The 19,039-nt window shown below is 41.1% G+C and overlaps 2 protein-coding genes across 12 annotated transcripts; one reads left to right on the top strand and one right to left on the bottom strand.

The window, feature by feature from the left end:
* Nucleotides 1–195: 195 nt before the first annotated feature.
* Nucleotides 196–2,275, bottom strand: LOC119483021 (protein SCO2 homolog, mitochondrial). Of its 3 annotated transcripts, none has more exons than XM_037761023.1 (2): nt 2,122–2,275; nt 196–1,069 (listed from the first exon to the last, which is right to left on the bottom strand). In XM_037761023.1, the coding sequence occupies exon 2, from the start codon at nt 1,060–1,062 to the stop codon at nt 259–261; it is 804 nt and encodes a 267-aa protein (XP_037616951.1). In that variant the 5' UTR covers nt 1,063–1,069; nt 2,122–2,275; the 3' UTR covers nt 196–258. The 3 variants fall into 3 exon arrangements, with proteins under 3 accessions (XP_037616951.1, XP_037616953.1, XP_037616952.1); XM_037761025.1 differs by having other exon boundaries at nt 2,227–2,248; XM_037761024.1 differs by lacking the exon at nt 2,122–2,275 and adding an exon at nt 1,827–1,980.
* Nucleotides 2,276–6,020: 3,745 nt separating this feature from the next.
* Nucleotides 6,021–18,729, top strand: LOC119483017 (coiled-coil domain-containing protein 136-like). 9 transcript variants are annotated; one of them, XM_037761017.1, is made up of 10 exons: nt 6,021–6,159; nt 8,676–8,891; nt 11,426–11,743; nt 11,851–11,925; nt 12,865–13,146; nt 13,697–13,772; nt 13,979–14,174; nt 14,315–14,449; nt 17,180–17,294; nt 18,006–18,729. In XM_037761017.1, exons 2-9 carry the CDS (start codon nt 8,840–8,842, stop codon nt 17,282–17,284), a joined length of 1,239 nt encoding a protein of 412 aa, XP_037616945.1. In that variant the 5' UTR covers nt 6,021–6,159; nt 8,676–8,839; the 3' UTR covers nt 17,285–17,294; nt 18,006–18,729. The 9 variants fall into 9 exon arrangements, with proteins under 9 accessions (XP_037616945.1, XP_037616944.1, XP_037616940.1 ...); XM_037761016.1 differs by having other exon boundaries at nt 13,976–14,174; XM_037761012.1 differs by having other exon boundaries at nt 13,655–13,772.
* The last annotated feature ends 310 nt before the right edge of the window (nt 18,730–19,039 follow it).

The raw sequence follows: 19,039 nt of genomic DNA, 5'->3' as shown, positions 1-19,039 counted from the left end.
TCTGAACAGCGTAGCCACACGCGAGCGCACATGGGACACCGACCCGGTTGATTTATACGTGTAAGAAGTTACAAACAGTCCCTTTAATTAATCAACTAGTTGTTTCTACTCTTTGACATCCAACATGTCAACAATAATATATTTATTAATACTTTATTCTGTATGCGTTTTAATGTAAGAGAGACTGAGAGCAGCTGGTGTGACTGGTTTCATACAACAAACTTTATTTTTATACTTTAAATCCCGTTAATAAAGAGTTCATAGTGCGACGTAGTTCTTGATGTGGTTCCGGAGGCTCTCTGAGATCTGGTCCTGGTCCTTCATCCGGTTGTAATAGTCCAGAAACAGCCCATCAGGACTGATGAGGTAGATCAGGATGGTGTGGTCCACGATGTAGTCCCCGTCCTCGTCCTTGGGCCCGGGGCTGGCGTACACTCTGTAGTCCCGCCCCGCGTGTTTCACCTCCTCCGGCGTCCCCGTCAGTCCGATCAGACGGGGGTGGAAGTCTTTGACGTAGCGGGCCAGCGCCGGCACGTCGTCCCTCTCCGGGTCCACGGTGATGAAGAGGGGCTGGACGGGCGGCAGCGAGGCGTCGCGGTCCAGCGCCGCCACCACGGCGCTCAGCTTGTCCAGCTCGTCGGGACAGATGTCGGGACAGTGCGTGAAGCCAAAGTACAGCAGCACCCAGCGGCCCAGGAAGTCCTCCTTGGTCCGGCGCTGCCCGTGGTGGTCCAGCAGGCTGAAGGTGCCCTGACCCAGCGCCACCTGCTGCAGCTGCTCCACCCGCTGCCGCCGCAGCTTCTGCTGCTTCTCCCAGTACACGTACCACCACGCCGACAGCAGACCGCCGCCGAACAGCAGCGTCACCGCCAGACGGGTCTTTAGCTTCAGCTTAGCAGACGACCTCTGACCCTGAGAGAGACGACACCGCGGGGTCAGCTGTGGAAGACGAGGAGGAGGAAGGAGGCCGACGGGGCGACTCGGCGAGGAGAGGAGAGGAAGACCTCTCAGGAGTCTTCCTCCGCCACGCAGATCACCCACAATGCACCTGAACCCCAACATGGTCCTCCTGTAACAAAAACAACACAGTACATGGAGTAAAAGTACTAATACCACAGTGTACAAATACTCCACTGCAAGTACAAGTCCTGCACTCTACAGTTGAGTCAAGTAAAAGTTAAAGGGACTGTTTATAACTTTTCACACGTATAAATTTACCGGGTCGGGATCCCATGCGCGCTCGCATATGCGCCGCATGGGAGTGGCCGGTGTCTCTTCTCCGCTGCCTGCTTGCCTTCACTCACACCGCGCGCGTTCTCGCTGTCTCGCTCCACCTCTACACGTGAACGCGCGCACACTCCACACTGCAGGAGAGTTCATAGCTCTGAGAATATCTAGTGAATGTACAGTGGACGTTTGTGCAGAAATAACTGCTGCAGCTCCTCCAGACCAACAGAGGTTTCCCGTGTTTTGTGAAGTGACGGGGCTCCGCAGCGAAAAACGTTATTACCTCCGACCGGGTGCCGGTGTCTTCCTCCGGCTGAAGCAGGAAAAGCCAACACTAGGATCAGCATTGATTCATGGAGAGACCTTCGTCTGGTCAGCTAACATTACTGCCAAGCAGCTGAAATATAGAGTGATATTGTGGTTTTAGCTGACAAGTGTAGCCTCACTGTTTTGAGCGATGCTCGATCATGTTTATTTAGAGCGAGCAAGCGCGAGCCCGACGCTGACTTTCGTTGACTTAACGGCCACAGGTGTCGCTGTGAACAAGCAATTCCGAGTCTTACAAACAGTTCCTTTAATATCTGATATTACATCTTCACCCTGCCAGCCGAACAGGACCTTGATCCGCAGAATGGCCGTCTTGTATCAGGGCTAGTTAATGACAGCAGCTCTGTCTGTTAGCGGTCTGTAGTGGTTGAAGTTAGCGAAGTAGCTAATGGCTAACCAGTCCATCTTTAGCACAGAAGCTAATCTAGGCTAACCCTCAGTCACCTCAGCCTGCTGCTGTGAAGCTAGCGCTACATGACCGGGACGTTAGCACACCAAGCTAACGGGTTAGCTCTCTGAGCAAACAGTCACCTAGTTAATATACATGTTTATGTAGAATAAAGTTACCTTCAGTCTCCAGACAGCCAGCCTCTGAGAGCAGACATGAAACTGATCTAAGGTTAGCTGTCAAACTGAGCCGGTTGTGAAACACATGAATATGAAGGTTTTTACCTAAAACTGATGTGAGTTCAGCTGATTCGACACACAGACAGTGATGGAGAAAGTCCTCCAGTACTCAGATAGACTACTTTACTGCAGTAAGAGTACTAATACCACACTGTAAAAATACTCTGTTACAGTAAATAAATACGAAATAATAAATGTCAGTAATAATTCAGGTATATGTACATTAGTATTAGTAGCAGTATTCAGTATTTGTCGGTTCATATCAGCAGATTCGTGCCTATAATTCTGAATGGAGATGTCTGGCTGAAACTGTCCACTAGATGGCGCGATAATAATAATAAGTTTATATGACACATTTTTATTTTGTCTTTTTTTAATAAAAACACCTGCTACTGTGAATTTGGTCCATTGTATTGTTTTTATAAATAAAAATAAATAATTAAAAGTAATACATTTAATTATATACATATATATATATACACTGTAGTTATACAGTGTATAACTAATAACAATAATACTACTAATAATAGTTTGTATATATATAAACTATGAATATTATTAATATTATTATTATTATTGTTATTATTACTTTTATTATTATTAATAATAACTATACATTTTTGAAAAGTTTATTAGATAAAAAAGTTTTTCATATCACTACAAGATATTTATTTTATTGATCCATTAAAAGTTTAAGTTTTAAATAGATGGCGCCATAATAATAATGAGTACATATGAGACATTATTATTTTGTCTTTTTTTAATAAAAAACCTGCTACTGTGAATTTTGTCCATTGTATTGTTTTAATAAATAAATAAAAAATAAATAAAAGTAAAACATTTAATTTTATATATAGATATATACACTGTAGTTATACAGTGTATATAACTAATAACAATAATACTACTAGACATTTATTTGATTGATCCTATTAAAAATTTAAGTTTTAAATAGATGGCGCCATAACAATAATGAGTACATATGAGACATTATTATTTTGTCTTTTTTAAATATTGACATCTGCTGCTGTGAAAAGATTTATGTCCATTGTATTGTTTTAATAAATACAAAAAATAGATAAAAATACTAGATTTAAATATAACTACAGTATATATAAACTTTTATAATGATAATAATAATATATAAATAAAAAAATAAAAATAAAATGAATATAATAAATACACATAAAACTTGTATTATTACTATTATCTATATTAACTATAACTACTTGAACATTTTATTAGATAGAAAGTTTTTCACATCACTACAATACATTTATTTTATTTTATTCAAAGTTTTATTCAAAGTTTAGGGTTTAAATCTTTACAAAACATGGTCAGGTTTTCTCCCAATAAAAATAGATGACCAGAAAAAGTCATTGGGGAATATTGATCCCCACGAACATATTTCTAATTTGCTTATTATTAAAATCAATGAGCTGTGGCTATTTATTGATGAATGGTGTAAATAAAAAACTTTCTTAATTAGAGCAGCACACCACAGATAGAACAAATGTGAAAAATGTGTAAATAGATAAATATCTAATAAAGGTTTTTAATAATCTAATAATCATCCTCAATATTTTACCCAACATCACGTCTCTGTGGACAGAATGAATGAATAATAATCCAGGTCTACTCCTTGGTAGTGTGTCCCCGTGGTGACATTAATAACGTCCCTCTGTGTGGTGTCTTTCTGTCCTCTGTGGGACTCATCATCAGTAATTAATCTGTCCTGTGTCTCTCAGGATGTTCTCTCCATCCTCCCAGCATTCATTTAAACTCTCTCTCTCTCTCTCTCTCTCTGTAGTTTAGATCAGCCTCTCTCGTCCTCCCTCTGCTGGTTCTCTCATTATTTTATTAATGAGCTCTGGAGGCAGAAACCAGCTCACAGCACACTATCAAAACACACTTACTGCAAAGTCATACAATACTCAGCATTATCTATATATTATCTTACCTCATCATATTAAATCATATGTTATGTATCTATTCTAATTATATGTTACCCTGCCTCTCTTATATAATCCCTGAAGAAGAAAGTGAAGCTTCCAGTATTCTAGAAGTCTCTGTTGGCCTGTTTGAAGCCCTTATATAACGTATCTGCAGTGCTGCTGCACGGCTCTGCTGTTAGCTTCTTTTAGTGGTCAACACCTGCACGTCCACCTTTACAGTCAGTCTATCAGTATAGAGCAGATTCATTAAAGGGTTCGTCTATAAACTGGGAAAAATGTCCCAAACACAAAGAGATTCAGTAAAACCCTTTGAAAACAGAGTTATTCACTGGTCCAGTCCCAGTTACCCTCTCTGCCCTCTGGTGGCCGTCAGCAGGTATGACCAGTTTACTGTTTCTCTCCCAGTTGGATGCAGAATAACCTCCCCAGTTTATTTCCTCTCTGGCCACTAATGTTGCCTGGGTGTGTTGTTGCCTAGCAACCAGTCAGAGAGAGGTGATGAGAGTTTGCTGCATTTCCATTTTTACCAGCGAGTCCTGCAGAGTGTTTGTGAATCACACCTGAGATCAGATCACAGGCCAAACTAGGTTTTACATTTCATACTGAATACAACACTGAATAAATAAATATATACGTAGTGCACTGAGTGTTCATCATTAATATAAACCAATAATGAGATCCCTTCATCAGTAACAGGAGACTCTGCTGACAGTCAAATACAGTCCAAACTCTATGATGTACCCTACGACGTATCCTACGACGTATCCTACGACGTACCCCATGACGTACCCAACGACATACCCTACAACGTACCCTATGACGTGACTTAAGGCGTAGCCTACCCTACGACGTCCCCCACGACGTACCGAACGATGCACCGCACAACCTACCCTACGACGTACCCCACGACGTACCCAACGACGTACCGCACAACCTACCCTACGACGTACTCCACGATGTACCCTGCAACGTACCCTACGACGTACCCTACGACGTACCCTACGACGTACCATACGACGTACCATACAACGTACCATACAAATTATCTAAGACCTACGCTACGTCATACCCTACGAAGTAACCTACGACTTACCCTACGACGTGCTCCACGACTTACCCTACGATGTACCCTACAACTTACCCTACGATATTCCTTACGAATTAACTTTACAATGTACCCTATAATGTAAACTACAACATAAACTACGATGTACCCTACGACATACCCTACAACGTACCATACAAATTATCTAAGACCTACGCTACGTCATACCCTACGAAGTAACCTACGACTTACCCTGCGATGTACCCTACAACTTACCCTACGATGTACCCTACAACTTACCCTACGATATTCCTTACGAATTAACTTTACAATGTACCCTATAATGTAAACTACAACATAAACTACGACGTACCCTAGGACTAACCCTAGGACTCACCCTACGACGTACCCTACGACGTACCCTACGACGTACCCTACGACGTACCCTAATTTTATTTATTTTCTTTTTATTTGTAGTTTATTTAATTAATGTTTATCTATATTATTATTAAATATTAGTATATTTATTTTATTATTCACTTTATATAAATCTGAATGATGATTAAAAAAAAGGAACATTTTCACAATTTTTGGACATTTTACAAATAAATAATTGATTTAATAGAGACAATAATCTCCAGATTGCTTGTTAATAGGAATAATCCTTATTGTTATAGACTGCAGTGTGAGAGATGCTGGGTAATAATAACAATAACACACCTGTCCTCGTGTCAGGAAACAGTTAACAGATCACGTCATGCAGCTTCATTGTGTATTCCTGTCATGGCCTCCGTTTCTCTGTTGGTCTGTAACACTCAGTGACGTCACTCTGCATCACACTGAGGAGGAAATATAGGACAACAGGAGGAGGAGGAGGAGGAAGAGGAAGAGGAAGAGGAGGAGGGTCTGCAGTTATCATAAAGAGACCAACAGAGAGCTGCAGCAGATTGAGCTGCATCGTCTGCATCTCATCACCAGGTATTTGCTGATTCTGATTGTTTCTGATTCATGAGTCATGTTAAAGGAATGATTTCATATCAGAGGACAAACACTGAGGAAGGTCACTGAGAGGAAACAGAGAGAGGTTAGAGAGACTGAGACTCTGAACGCTGATATCAGCAGCTCATCATCATCATCAACATTTAGGGAAATGTGAGAGAAGATGATTCTGATTTCTGCGTCACGTTCATGTCATGTGGGAGTTTCTGTAATGACCAGTTATAACAGGTCGCAGGTGATCGGGAGCCAAACAAACATGGACGCCTCACGTCATCCAAGCTGCATCAAATTTAACAGATACAAGCACAATAGATTGAATCCTTTTATATGATGTTGACTTCCTGCAGTGTCGTGTCTTTGTTAGATGTTTGTTAGTGACGAGGAGAAAAGGCGACTGAGTCTTTAACTTCCTCTCAACAAACTCCGCCAGCATCACGAACACAAGCAGCCAGTCACAGCTCTTGTTGTCTCCACGTGGATTCTCCACTAGCCTGATGTGTAGTTACATTTTTGAGAAGGAACATGTAATCTACGCCGTACCCTACGCCGTACCCTACGCCGTACCCTACGCCGTACCCTACGCCATACCCTAGCCGTACCTTACGCCACACCCTACGCCATACCCTATGATGTAATTTACAAAGTACCCTACGAAATTAACAACTGTGTACCCTACGACGTACCCTACGGCATACCTTACAACGTACCCTACGACATACTCTACGACATACTCTACGTCGCACTCTAAGACGTAAGATACCGACGTAAGACCCTATGAAGTAAACTACAGTGTACCCTACGATATACACTATGAAGTAACCTACGACGTACCCTACGACATACGGTGTACCCTATGGCATAGCCTACAACATATTCTATGACATACTCTACGTCGTACCCTAAGATGTACCCTATGATGTGCCCTATGATGTAATCTACAAAGTACCTTATGAAGTAACCTACGATGTAAACTATGAAGTAACCTACGATGTAATCTACGACGTACCCTACTCTACCTCTATCATACCTGTACCCTATGTTCCTCTACAACGTACCATATGATGTATTCTACGATGTATTCTACGATGTATTCTACGACGAACCCCACGAAGTAAACTACAACGTACTCTACAACCTACCCTACGACGTACCCTACGCCATACCCTACGCCGTACCCTACGCCATACCCTACGACGTACCCTACGCCATACCCTACGCCGTACCCTACGCCATACCCTACGCCATACCCTACGCCGTACCCTACGCCATACCCTAGCCGTACCTTACGCCATACCGTAAGCCATACCCTACGCCATACCCTATGATGTAATTTACAAAGTACCCTACGAAATTAACAACGGTGTACCCTACGACGTACCCTACGGCATACCTTACAACGTACCCTACGACATACTCTACGACATACTCTACGTCGCACTCTAAGACGTAAGATACCGACGTAAGACCCTATGAAGTAAACTACAGTGTACCCTACGATATACACTATGAAGTAACCTACGACGTACCCTACGACATACGGTGTACCCTATGGCATAGCCTACAACATATTCTATGACATACTCTACATCGTACCCTAAGATGTACCCTATGATGTGCCCTACGATGTATTCTACGATGTATTCTACGACGAACCCCACGAAGTAAACTACAACGTACTCTACAACCTACCCTACGACGTACCCTGCGACGTACCCTACGACGTACCCTACGACGTACCCTACGACGTACCCTACGACGTACCCTACGACGTACCCTACTCTACCTCTACCCTACCTCTACCCTACGTTCCTCTACAACGTACCCCACAAAGTACCGTACAACGTACCCTATGATGTACTCTACGATGTATACTATGACAAACCCCACAAAGTAAACTACAACGTACCCTACAACCTACCCTACGACGTACTCTGGCGTACCCCAAAAAGCACCCCAAGAAGTAACTTACGACATACCCTACGACATACCCTACGACGTACCCTACGACGTACCCTACGACGTACCCTACGACGTACCCTACGACGTACCCTACGACGTACCCTACAACGTATCCTACGACATACTCTACGACGTATCCTCGCAGCTGACCCATGTAGCCACTGTTGGTATGACATAAACATTAATCCAGCTTTAGGGTCTCAACATGGTCTCTGTACGAATCTGTCCTCAAAAACTGATGAGGAAGAAATGATTGGATAAAAACTGAAGGAGAGACTACGACTCCCAGGGTGCATTTCACCAGCAAATCACAGAGCTTCACATTAACAGTGAGATTAAGCTGTCGAGAAAACTGATAAAACATTCAGCAGATTCTGGCTTCGTCTCCATAGCAACTGGAGTTGAGGCTCATGGGTATTGTAGTTTCCCTGTTGCCATCAGTATCAACCAGTATGATCCAGTATCAGTGCTGGTGTCGCAGTTCTCTCTCTGACACCCTCCTCTCCTCCTCCTCCTCCTCCTCTTCCTCCCTCCAGCCTCCAGTCATCTCTGAGCTCCAGGAGGATGGAGAGGCTGCAGCGGCTCAGCCTGCCCGGAGCGTGAGGACCCTTCCCGGGCTGCGTGTGTCCTCGTCCTCCCCTCTCCTCTGATCCTCCATCTGTCTCTCTGTCTGCAGCGTCTGTCCTCGTCAGCTGGAGACATGGACGGCCTGCGTCTGCCACCCGTCATCGAGGAGGTCCTCGACCCATCCGGTCAGTAATCTGTCTAATGAAGCTGTAATCTGATTGCTCATCAATAACAGTCCAAAAATAACACTAAGAATAATAACAGCGGCATACTGGGGTCTCTAAACAGTCTTGAATGTAAAGCTGTGACTCTTGTGGATCCAAGGAGCCCAACTGTATTCATGTGTGATGATGTTAGTCCCCATAGGAGCCATTTCATTGACCTCACTGTATAAAATGACCTGTGGTGACCTCTAGCATAATCACAGTCTCATGAAACTTTACAGCCACAAACTAGAGACCTAGAGCATTCAGAGCATGGATGGCTTTCCTAGCTAGATTGACAATAAGGGGGTTTCTGAGACGTTTACACAACACTCAAGTGCTCGCCATCCAATCGCTGAAAAATGCTCCAAATGTCAAGAGTTTTTGATCCCAAATCACAGCATGGCTTTTTCTACGGTGTTCCTCGAGGTCTTGGTGTCTTAATGTGGTCATTTGGAGGGATTATTGATCATTTTTATCAACTCTCCAATGGTAAAAAATGGTTAAATTTAGCACCAAATCTGTGATACAAATGGTATCAACCCAAAAATTGCTCCAACAACTTATGAGACATAATAGAGCATGAGGATGGACATCATAATCTTCTATCATATTATGAATGACTAGAACAACTTGACACAGTGCTGAACTGCATCTCAAATTAATCTTCATTTTCCCAGCTTTCAGGTGATGTACACCACTTCTATGTGACATCTACTATTGACCTGATATCTCCCCCTAAAGACCCCCTGTACCCTCCTAATAAAGACTGAAACGGCTCTATTATGGCTCTCAGAGGGTTAATCTATAGTGAATTTACTGGGACAACAGATCAGAATTATCATCCACTAGAAATAAAATCCTGTTTCTATTATAAACCAAAGTCACGTCTCAGTTTTAACAGCCAGTTTATTTCCCAAAATATCCGACTGTTCCTCTGATCAGTTTTCTATATTTCTCTGCTGTCGGACTTTATTTATAGATTTTATACAGTTTCCAACCTTTATCATCCAGAAGACATAAATGTTAGTCACACAGATTTATTTTTATCGTCAACATATCATTTAAATTCATATCTAAGTCCACAGACTTTTGTCCGTGTGGTGTTTTATAAAGAGGACGATGACAGGAGGAGGAAGATGATGATGAAGATGATAATAGAGTGATAACTGAATGATCTCTGTGACATTGATGCTGTCACTGCCAGTCTGTGATTGGCTGCCTGCCAGGAGAGCCAACCAATCAATAAGATGAGGATCAAACTTGCAGGATGCGATGATGAGGATGATGATGATGAGGAGGAAGAGAGGTCTATATTTAGATTCAGTGATGACGACAGCAGGAGGAGGGTTCATCAGTTTGTTCACCTTCATTCACAAATCTACAACAAAAACAACACTTTTATTTTACCATTAATATACAGCTACAACAGACCATAGTCATCACCTCTAACAGATATTTATGTGACATTTTCACCTCATCAAATCAGATTTAACTGTAATCATGTTCAGATGTTAATGTTATTTTCAGTGTCTTTTTATTTCTGTTATGCTGTTTTAATGATTTATTCTACTTACATTTTATTTTATTTCTATTTTTTTTATTATCTTTTTTATTTATTTTATGCTTTTTTAATGATTTATTCTTCTTACATTTTATTTTATTTTTATTTTATTGTCTTTTTTATTTACATTATGCATTGTTAATGATTTATTCTTCTTACATTTAATTTAATTTAATTTAATTTAATTTGTATTTTTATTGTCTTATTTATGTTATGCTTTTTTAAGGATTTATTCTTCTTACACTTTATTTTATTTTATTTTAATTTAATTTTTAATTTGTATTTTTATTGTCTTTTTTATTTATGTTATGCTTTTTAATGATTTATTCTACTTACATTTTATTTTATTTTATTTCAATTTTATATTTTATTTTTATTTTTATTCTTTTTTTACTTATGTTTTGCTTTTTTAATGATTTATTCTTCTTATATTTTATTTTATTGTCTTTTATTTACATTTTGCTTTTTTAATGATTTATTCTTCTTACATTTAATTTAATCTTTATTTAATTTAATTTTTTATTTTTTATTGTCTTATTTATATTATATTTTTTAATGATTTATTATTCTTACATTTTATTTTATTGTCTTTTTTTTACATTATGCTTTTTTAATGATTTATTCGTCTTACATTTTATTTTATTGTCATTTTTATTAACATTATGCTTTTTTAATGATTTATTCTTCTTACATTTAATTTAATTTAATTTAAATTGTATTGTCTTATTTATGTATGCTTTTTAATGATTTATTCTCCTTACATTTTATTTATTTTATTTATTTTATTTATTTTATTTATTTTATTTATTTTATTTATTTTATTTATTTTATTTATTTATAGTTGTTCTTTTGCTCCATTTGTGTTTAATAAAACTGTAATTATTAATTAGAACTGATATGAACACAAAGAGACATTGACCTTGACTCTTGTCTCTCTGTCTGTTTGATGAAGACGAGCTGAGCGAGATGAAGGTGGAGAAGAAGCCCATTATGCTGGCAGAGACTCTGACGGCCAAAGAGAGGGAGTCCCTGGAGGAGAAGGAGGAGACGCTTCTTGGAGACGGAGAGAAAGGCCAGCAGGAGGAGGAAAAGGAGGTGACGGAGGAGAAGCAGGAGGAAGAGCAAGGAGGAGGAGGAGAAGGAGAAGGAGAGAAGGATGAAGAGGAGGAGCTGGAGGAGCTGAGAGCTCAGGTGTTCCAGCTGCTGCTGGAGCTGGACGAGACCAGAGAGGTTTCCCAGAGACACCTGGACAGTTTCCTGGAGCTGCAGGGTCAGATATATTAATATATATGATTAAATTATTATAATTATTAAATAACACTTCCTGCTCTTCCTCTTCCTCTTCATCCTCATCTGTTTCTTCTTCTCTGATCTCAGGTCTGTTAGAGGACGAGCGACTGGCGAGCGCTCATCAGGCCGAGAGTTTCACCAGACAGATCCAGAGACTGCAAGGTACAACTTTAATATTTATATTTATATTTACACAAGTTATGTTCAAACACTAAAATACAGTAAAAAAAGCTGAAAATGAAAAGCAAAACTTTCCACAAATACCCCCACAGTCAAAATGTCTGCACTTTGCATAAATGTCCTTTTTAAATACAAGTTCTCTTTTTCCAAAAATGCTCTCGCTTCCCAAAAGTGTCCTCACTGTCCAAAATTCTCCATATTTCCAAAATGTTACAATTCCCAATTTTCAATGTCTTCACTTTTCAAAAATGTCCTATTTTCTTAAAAAAAACATCCTTACGTTTGACGAAAAGTATTTTCCATCAAATGTTTTCAAAAGTGTCTATAAATGTCCCTGCTTTCCAAAAATGTCCTCAACCCTGAAATAAGCCCAATTTCTGAAATGTCCTCTTCTTTCAGATGTCCTCTCTTATCAAATTGTCGTGACTAAATGGCCACATTTCACTTTCTTGTTTGCAAAAATGTCTTCATTTTCAATGAAATGGTCATCACTTTTAAAAAAAAATCTGATTTTTTTTCACTTACAAAAATTGTATTCACTTTCCGAGTGTGCAAACATGTCCAAACTTTTCTGAAACTGCCCTAATTTTGCAAAAAATTCTTGACTTTCCCACAAAATGTAACTTTTAAAAAATAGTTTGACTTTCCAAAGATGTCAAGAATTTGTGAAAATGTCCACACTGACTGAAAATATTGTTTTTCCACAATGTGTTCACTTTTCAAATGTGTGTGTCCTCTCTTTACTTTGCAAAAATGTCCTCATCCCTGAAATAACCACCATTTCTGAAATGTCCTCTTCTTTAAGATGTCCTCTGTTATCAAATTTTCTTGACTAAATGTCCCCACTTTCAAAACACTCCCTCACTTGCAAAAAGGTCCTCATTTTTCCAAAGAATTCTGAAATTTCTTCCCTTCTTCCAGCTCAGCTGCGGTCGGTCCAGGAGGAGATGGACAGTCTGGAGGAGGAGAAGGAGAGTGAACTGGAGGAGGTGCACGAGGAGCTCCGTGCGTCTCAGGAGGAGGTGCTGTTGCTGCAGCAGGCGGCGGACGAGGCGGCGGCGGAGAGGGAGAACGACATCGCCTCCCTGCAGGAGGAGCTGTGTCGGCTGAGAGCCGAGCTGCAGCGTCTCCACGCCACGGCGCAGGAGTACGAGATGGAGATCACCACGCTGAGGGCCGAGATCAGCATGAAGAGACACACAGGTGAGACAGGGGAGACACACAGGTTAGACAGGTGAGACACACAGGTGAGACAGAGACACACAGGTGAGACATGAGATACACAGGTGAGACAGAGACACACAGGTGAAACACACACGTGAGACAGAGACACAGGTGAGACAGGTGAGACACAGTTGAGAGAGAGACACACAGGTGAGACAAACAGGTGAGACACACAGGTGAGACAGGTGAGACATGACATACACAGGTGAGACATGAGACACACAGGTGAGACACACAGGGGAGACAGGTGAGACAAAGGTGAGACAGACACACAGGTGAGACACAGACACACAGATGAGACAGGTGAGACACAGACACACAGGTGAGACAGACACACAGGTGAGACAATCTAATAAAATAAAATAAAGTAATGTAAAATAAAATAAAATAAATTAAAACAAAATAATATAATATAATATAATATAATATAATATAATATAGCCTAATAAAATATGATGTGCTCTAAAATGTGTGTGTGTGTGTTCAGGTGAGGTCGTTCAGCTGAAGGATGAGTTTGTCTCTCTGACAGATGAACGTCAGTTTCTAAACAACGACAACAAAGATCTGAACAACAAAGTAGAGCAACTGCAGCAGCAACGAGACACGTGAGTGGTCCAACCAGCTGTCAATCAACCTGCTGCCATTACATCATTAGATTACTGACACCACTCTGTGTGTGTGTGTGTGTGTGTGTTAACCTCTGTTAAAGGTTATTTTAACCAGCTGTCAATCAACCGTTCTTTAAATTCTGAACATTTTAAATAAAGTTCTGCAACTACACATTCTCATGAACCTCCTCACCTGTCAGCAGGCGTGATGATGCGTACCTGGCGGTCACTGAGCGTGAGCAGGTGAAGGCGGACTCTTACATCACCCTGTCTCAGTCCGGTCCTGAACACCAGGTCCAGGACCGACCCCCGGAGGATCCGGACTCCTCGTCAGAGTTCAACGTCCTGAAGGTCCAACTGAGACGAGCCGAGGAGACGGCTCACAGAGTCCAGACGGAGGTAACAGCAGTCAGCACTAGTCTTCAGTTTCTATCTACTGGGATGTATCATTAACTGAAGCAAAACTGTAAATTTGTTGACTTACCAGTTTATTTCTACTTTAAACCCGTCTGTCTTAAACCTGTCTGTCTTTCTGTCAGTGTGACGGTCTGAAGGGCGAGCTGGTCGACCTGCAGCAGCTGTACGACGGTAGCCAGCGAGAGCGAGCGGCGCTCCAACAGGAGCTGCAGCGCTGCAAGGCCGACCTACAGAAGCTGGTGGGCAGGAAGTCACAGGTGAGAGGTCAACGGTCAACGGCCCAGGTGGCTCTAGTCACCTGTATGTGATTCCTGACTTTGGTACAGTTGAAACCATCTTTCGTGATGACTCAAAATCCGTTTTATTTGATACAAATTTCTTACTGATTTGGTACTTTAGTGCGCTGAGTAGAAATAGACTCTCTAGTTAAACCTTTAGAGACAAGAAGTGTAAATAAGGTCCGACATCTCTCAAGCTGAAGGGTTAAGGTGTAAAATAATAATAAAACTCCAGGTAAGTGTGACGCAGTATCTCAACCAACACACACTAAAACCTGTTCGACGATATTCTTCAAATCCATGATTGTCTCCATGCAGTCTGTCCGTCCGTACTGTGTGTGCATGTGGGTTGATAACGGCTGATGGTCCATCTGTCATTCTGCTTTCTGGTCTGCAGCAGCTTCAGCTCTGCTCGTGTTGCTGGTTTCTGAGCGTTTTGTTGTGAGCTTCGTCTCTGCTGGGCAGTTTGTTTTCGTCAAAGCAGTCATCTGTCTGTTTCTACTTGCTGCTTCCTCCGTACAGCCTTCAGGAAATCACAGGTTTATTCAGCTGTCAACTGATATGAAAAAAGTGAAGCGTGCTGCTGACAGTCCAGGTCAGATGCTGAGGAGTCTTGGTATCAACATGACTTGAGACGAGACTTGGGATTGGGCCCTAGACTTGGAACTTGCCACCTGACTTCGCAGTGATACAGCAGCTAATGTGGATCTAAACAAACAAACAAACAAACAAACTTGAAACTCGACACAGGACTCGAGTGTCAAGATTTAACACAGAATTTGACTTGCGTGACTTGAGACTTATTTGGGACTTGCCTGTCTTAATTTGGGATTTCCTATTTTGTCTTGAAACTTGAAATGGGACTTGCTTCAAACTCTACCTGACGGACCGGTCAACGTCCAAAAAGGACGCGACTTTGACTTCAACACTAATAACTCGTGACTTTACTTGGATTTGAGCCCCAAGACTTAACGACGAGATGTTGAGGAGTCTTGGTAGCAACTTGACTTGAGATGAGACCTAGAATTGGGCCCTAGACTTGGGACTTGGGACTGTTTTGACTTGCCATCTGACTTTGCAGTGATACAGCAGCTAATGTGGATCTAAACAAACAAACAAACCTGAAAATCTTGACATGGGACTTGAGTGTCAAGACTTAAAACAAAATTTTACTTGCGTGACTTGAGAATTGGTTTGGGACTTGCCTGTCTTAATTTGGGTATGCCTATTTGTTCTTGAAACCTGACACAGAACTTTATTGGGACTTGGGTCTCGTGTCTTTGTGACTTCACTTTCTTTCATTCTTGACATGAAACTTGACTTGATGTTTGGAACTTTAAACTTGTGACTTGAGACTTATTTGGGACTTGCCTGTCTTAATTTGGGTATGCCTATTTTGTCTTGAAACTTGATTTGGGACTTGCCTCTTTGTGACTTAATTTCTTTCTTTCTTTCTTACTTGACTTGAGACTTGACTTGATGTTTGGAACTTTAGACTTGTGACTTCAGAGTCAAGACTTGAACCTATACGTGGAGCCTTCCTATCTTGATTTGAGACTTTGGTTTCAACACTCAAGACTAGACAAGGGACCTGCCTACCTTGACTTGACCTGGTACTTGATTTTACTGATTTGAGACATGATCCGAGACTTGCCTGTAGTGACTTAGGACTTGGTACATGAGCATCAACAGCCGAGACTAGACATAGGACTCACCTGTCCGGGACTTGAATTGGAACTTGATCAGGAACTTTAGAATTGACTTGGAACTTGACTTTGGACTTGTCACTAGACTTGGAAAGACTTACATATCAACACCTGGGACTTACTTATTGTGATTTGGGACTTAAATGGCAACATTCAAGACTAGCTTGGGACTTGCTTATCTGAGACACTTGGGACTTCACTTTCTTGATTTGGGATTGACTTTCTTCATGTGGGAATTGACTTGAGATTCTGGGTCTTGATGTGGGACTCGACTTCCAGCTTGACTCAGGACTTGAGTGTCAAAGCTTGAGACATAATGTAGGACTTGCCTCTCTGAGATTTTACTTGGGACTTTTCTTGACTTGGGAATTGCCTTTCTTAGATTCGACTTGAGACTCGCTTGTCTTGATGTGGGCCTGGATTTGGAGCTTGGGATGGGACATTAGTGTCAAGTCTTGAGACTAAACTTGTCTTAACATGTGAGTCCTGACTTGGGACTTGTAAACAGTGACCTGTCCCCACCTCTGCTCCTCTCCATTGCATCATTCACTTACATTCTTGTCCTCCATATTTGTAGTTTACCTCAAGGTTTAACCTTTACTCACACTGCACTTCAACGTGTCGGCGGAGATCTTTAAATGACAAGATGTAGATGTTTTTAACTGCACTCTGGTGCTGATTAACGGCTACCAAAGCTCTCCATCTTGTCTTTAACCATCTTTGATGTCCTTCTCTAATTGCCTGCTCTTTCTGTTTCCGCCGTCACTTTTGTTTCACATGAACTTTGCACAATGAACTTTATCAAATTCTGTCGATTTGATGGGTTTTGATGCTCAACCTGCCTGCCTATCTTTTCTTTTTCTATTCATCATTCTTTTGTTTTTGTTTGCTCCACACTCGCCTTTCTTCCCGACACGTTCTGACTTTATTATTCTGATTATTTTATGGTTTTATTTTCTCTTACCACGCCCCCCTACACTCCTACCTTCTGTCTTTTCCCCAGAACTGCACTGGTCCGTCTGAGCCCCCTGTTCTCTCCATCCCCTTCATAGGAATGATTGTTATAGTGGCCTTGATTTGGTGCTGGTGGGAGGAGCTGGCGTCCTAGAGGGGACCAGGTATGGCCACGCCCTTCTTTCTCTACCAGACGCTCTGCTTCTCGTAGCATCCGAGAGTGGCTGAATCACGGGGTTACATCCAAGCTAACAGCCTCTATAGTTGTTTCTTTATGTCTCTCTTTAATGTCTTTGAGTGCACTATCAAGGCCTTCTTCTTCAAACACTGAGCTGAGGTCAGCTGACAGCTGCTTTACACAAGCATGTTAGACACATTTAGTTTAGGGCAAAGTGGGGGTCTGAAAGAGGCTGACAGGTGTGTTTGTGATGAGTTTTCTGTGTGTGAATGTGGTGAAAGAATGCGTATTTTTCGGCATCCCCTGCGGTCCTCACCGCTGCAGGTTAAACACACTACCCACATTCAAATGAATGATAGGACTGGTGTTTTCACCGCAACACCTGATCTGGTGTGAATGCAAGTCATAACATATGACAATTTTTAGTTTTATTCTGAAGTTTTCATATTTATTTTCACTAGTTATTTTTCATGTCAATGGTTTAAAAAGCCGTGAACGCTTTCACACGATATCAGCATCTTCAACTGTATCCACTCAGAGAGAGGTGTGGAAAAGCCCAGTTTGAGAAAATTATCATTTTATCCAAATTATTGTCTAAAACATTTTGATGTTAATCATGTTTCAGAGTCCAGGAGTCTTTTCTTCATCTTTAAAACGCAATAACTTCCCTCACATTGTTTCGTCTCTTCCTCAGCAGAGCGTCGCTGAAGGCTGGAACCTGGTGGTGGCAGCGGTTGCCGTGGCAGCCATTGTAGTTCTGGTCGTCCCCAGCTTCACCAGGGCCTGAGGACTACACAGGAAGTGACCTCTACTAGGAACTCTGGGATTGTTGGATTACCTTCACCCATCGGGCGCCGCCCTCATACATGTTGCTGTCCTGATGTCTGCTTGTCGCATCGCCGAGACGTTTTCACCTGAAGGCCACAGACGTCCGTGAGTTGTGGCGGGAAAAGCAATAAAGACTCGTAACTCTTCCTGCAGGGCGTCGCTGTGCAGAAGGTCAGCTGGTTGATTTATTAATCGGCTGGGAGGTTTTCAATCATCCACCATCAAGATCCAAGAGTCTAACTGGAAGTCCTCATTTTGCATTATTTTAAAGGTTCTCCATTGTTTTAAAAATTAACCAGAAGTGGATGAAAACCTGGTTTTCTGCTGGATTTTATGTCAAAGAGCTGTTCTGTTTACGGCTGTTAGAGGAAACTGATCAGCTCAGTCAGTGGTAGAAGAAGTATTCTGATCCTTTACTTTAATAAATCCAGTAATACCACTAATAACTAATTAAATACTATTTTAATGTAAAAGTCTTGTTTTCAAAAATGTTAGATGAGTAATAGAATAGAAAAATAAAGTACCTCCAGATTGTACTGTACTTGAGTAAATGTTCTGGGGTCCCGTAGTGTTGAATCCTCAAAGTGATTTTATTGATAGAAGAAGGAGATAAAACACAAAGAGCTGTTGATGCTGCAGAGTACGTCTTTATTTGTTTAATCCAAGTTTTTCTTATTTGTTATAGTAAACCAAATCTCGCCATTGAGCAGCATGTTCACTGTTTGCAAAGTAGTTTCAAAATTCCTACGTAAAACATGAAAATGTATTTTATTTCAGTGAATATAATATAAAATATGTAGCAAAACTTTTTTTTTTCCACAGAAACTTCTGAAAACTAGATAGTGAATATGCTGCATCATTAAAACTGTGTTAAGTTGAGTCCAAAATAAACTTTATACATCA

This window comes from Sebastes umbrosus, chromosome 23, assembly GCF_015220745.1.
Source record: "Sebastes umbrosus isolate fSebUmb1 chromosome 23, fSebUmb1.pri, whole genome shotgun sequence".
NCBI lineage: Eukaryota > Metazoa > Chordata > Actinopteri > Perciformes > Sebastidae > Sebastes > Sebastes umbrosus.
The sequence above is the reverse complement of the archived record's forward strand: the minus strand, read 5'-3'. Positions and strand labels throughout refer to the sequence as shown.

Excerpts from the sequence above, each read along its gene's own strand:
- LOC119483021 (XM_037761023.1), bottom strand. The coding sequence starts at position 1,062 with ATGTTGGGGTTCAGGTGCATTGTGGGTGATCTGCGTGGCGGAGGAAGA.
- LOC119483017 (XM_037761009.1), top strand. The coding sequence starts at position 8,840 with ATGGACGGCCTGCGTCTGCCACCCGTCATCGAGGAGGTCCTCGACCCA. Across the intron at positions 8,892-11,425 it reads GGAGGTCCTCGACCCATCCG|ACGAGCTGAGCGAGATGAAG; the intron begins GTCAGTAATCTG and ends TGTTTGATGAAG. Across the intron at positions 13,773-13,975 it reads CTGCAGCAGCAACGAGACAC|CAGGCGTGATGATGCGTACC; the intron begins GTGAGTGGTCCA and ends CTCACCTGTCAG.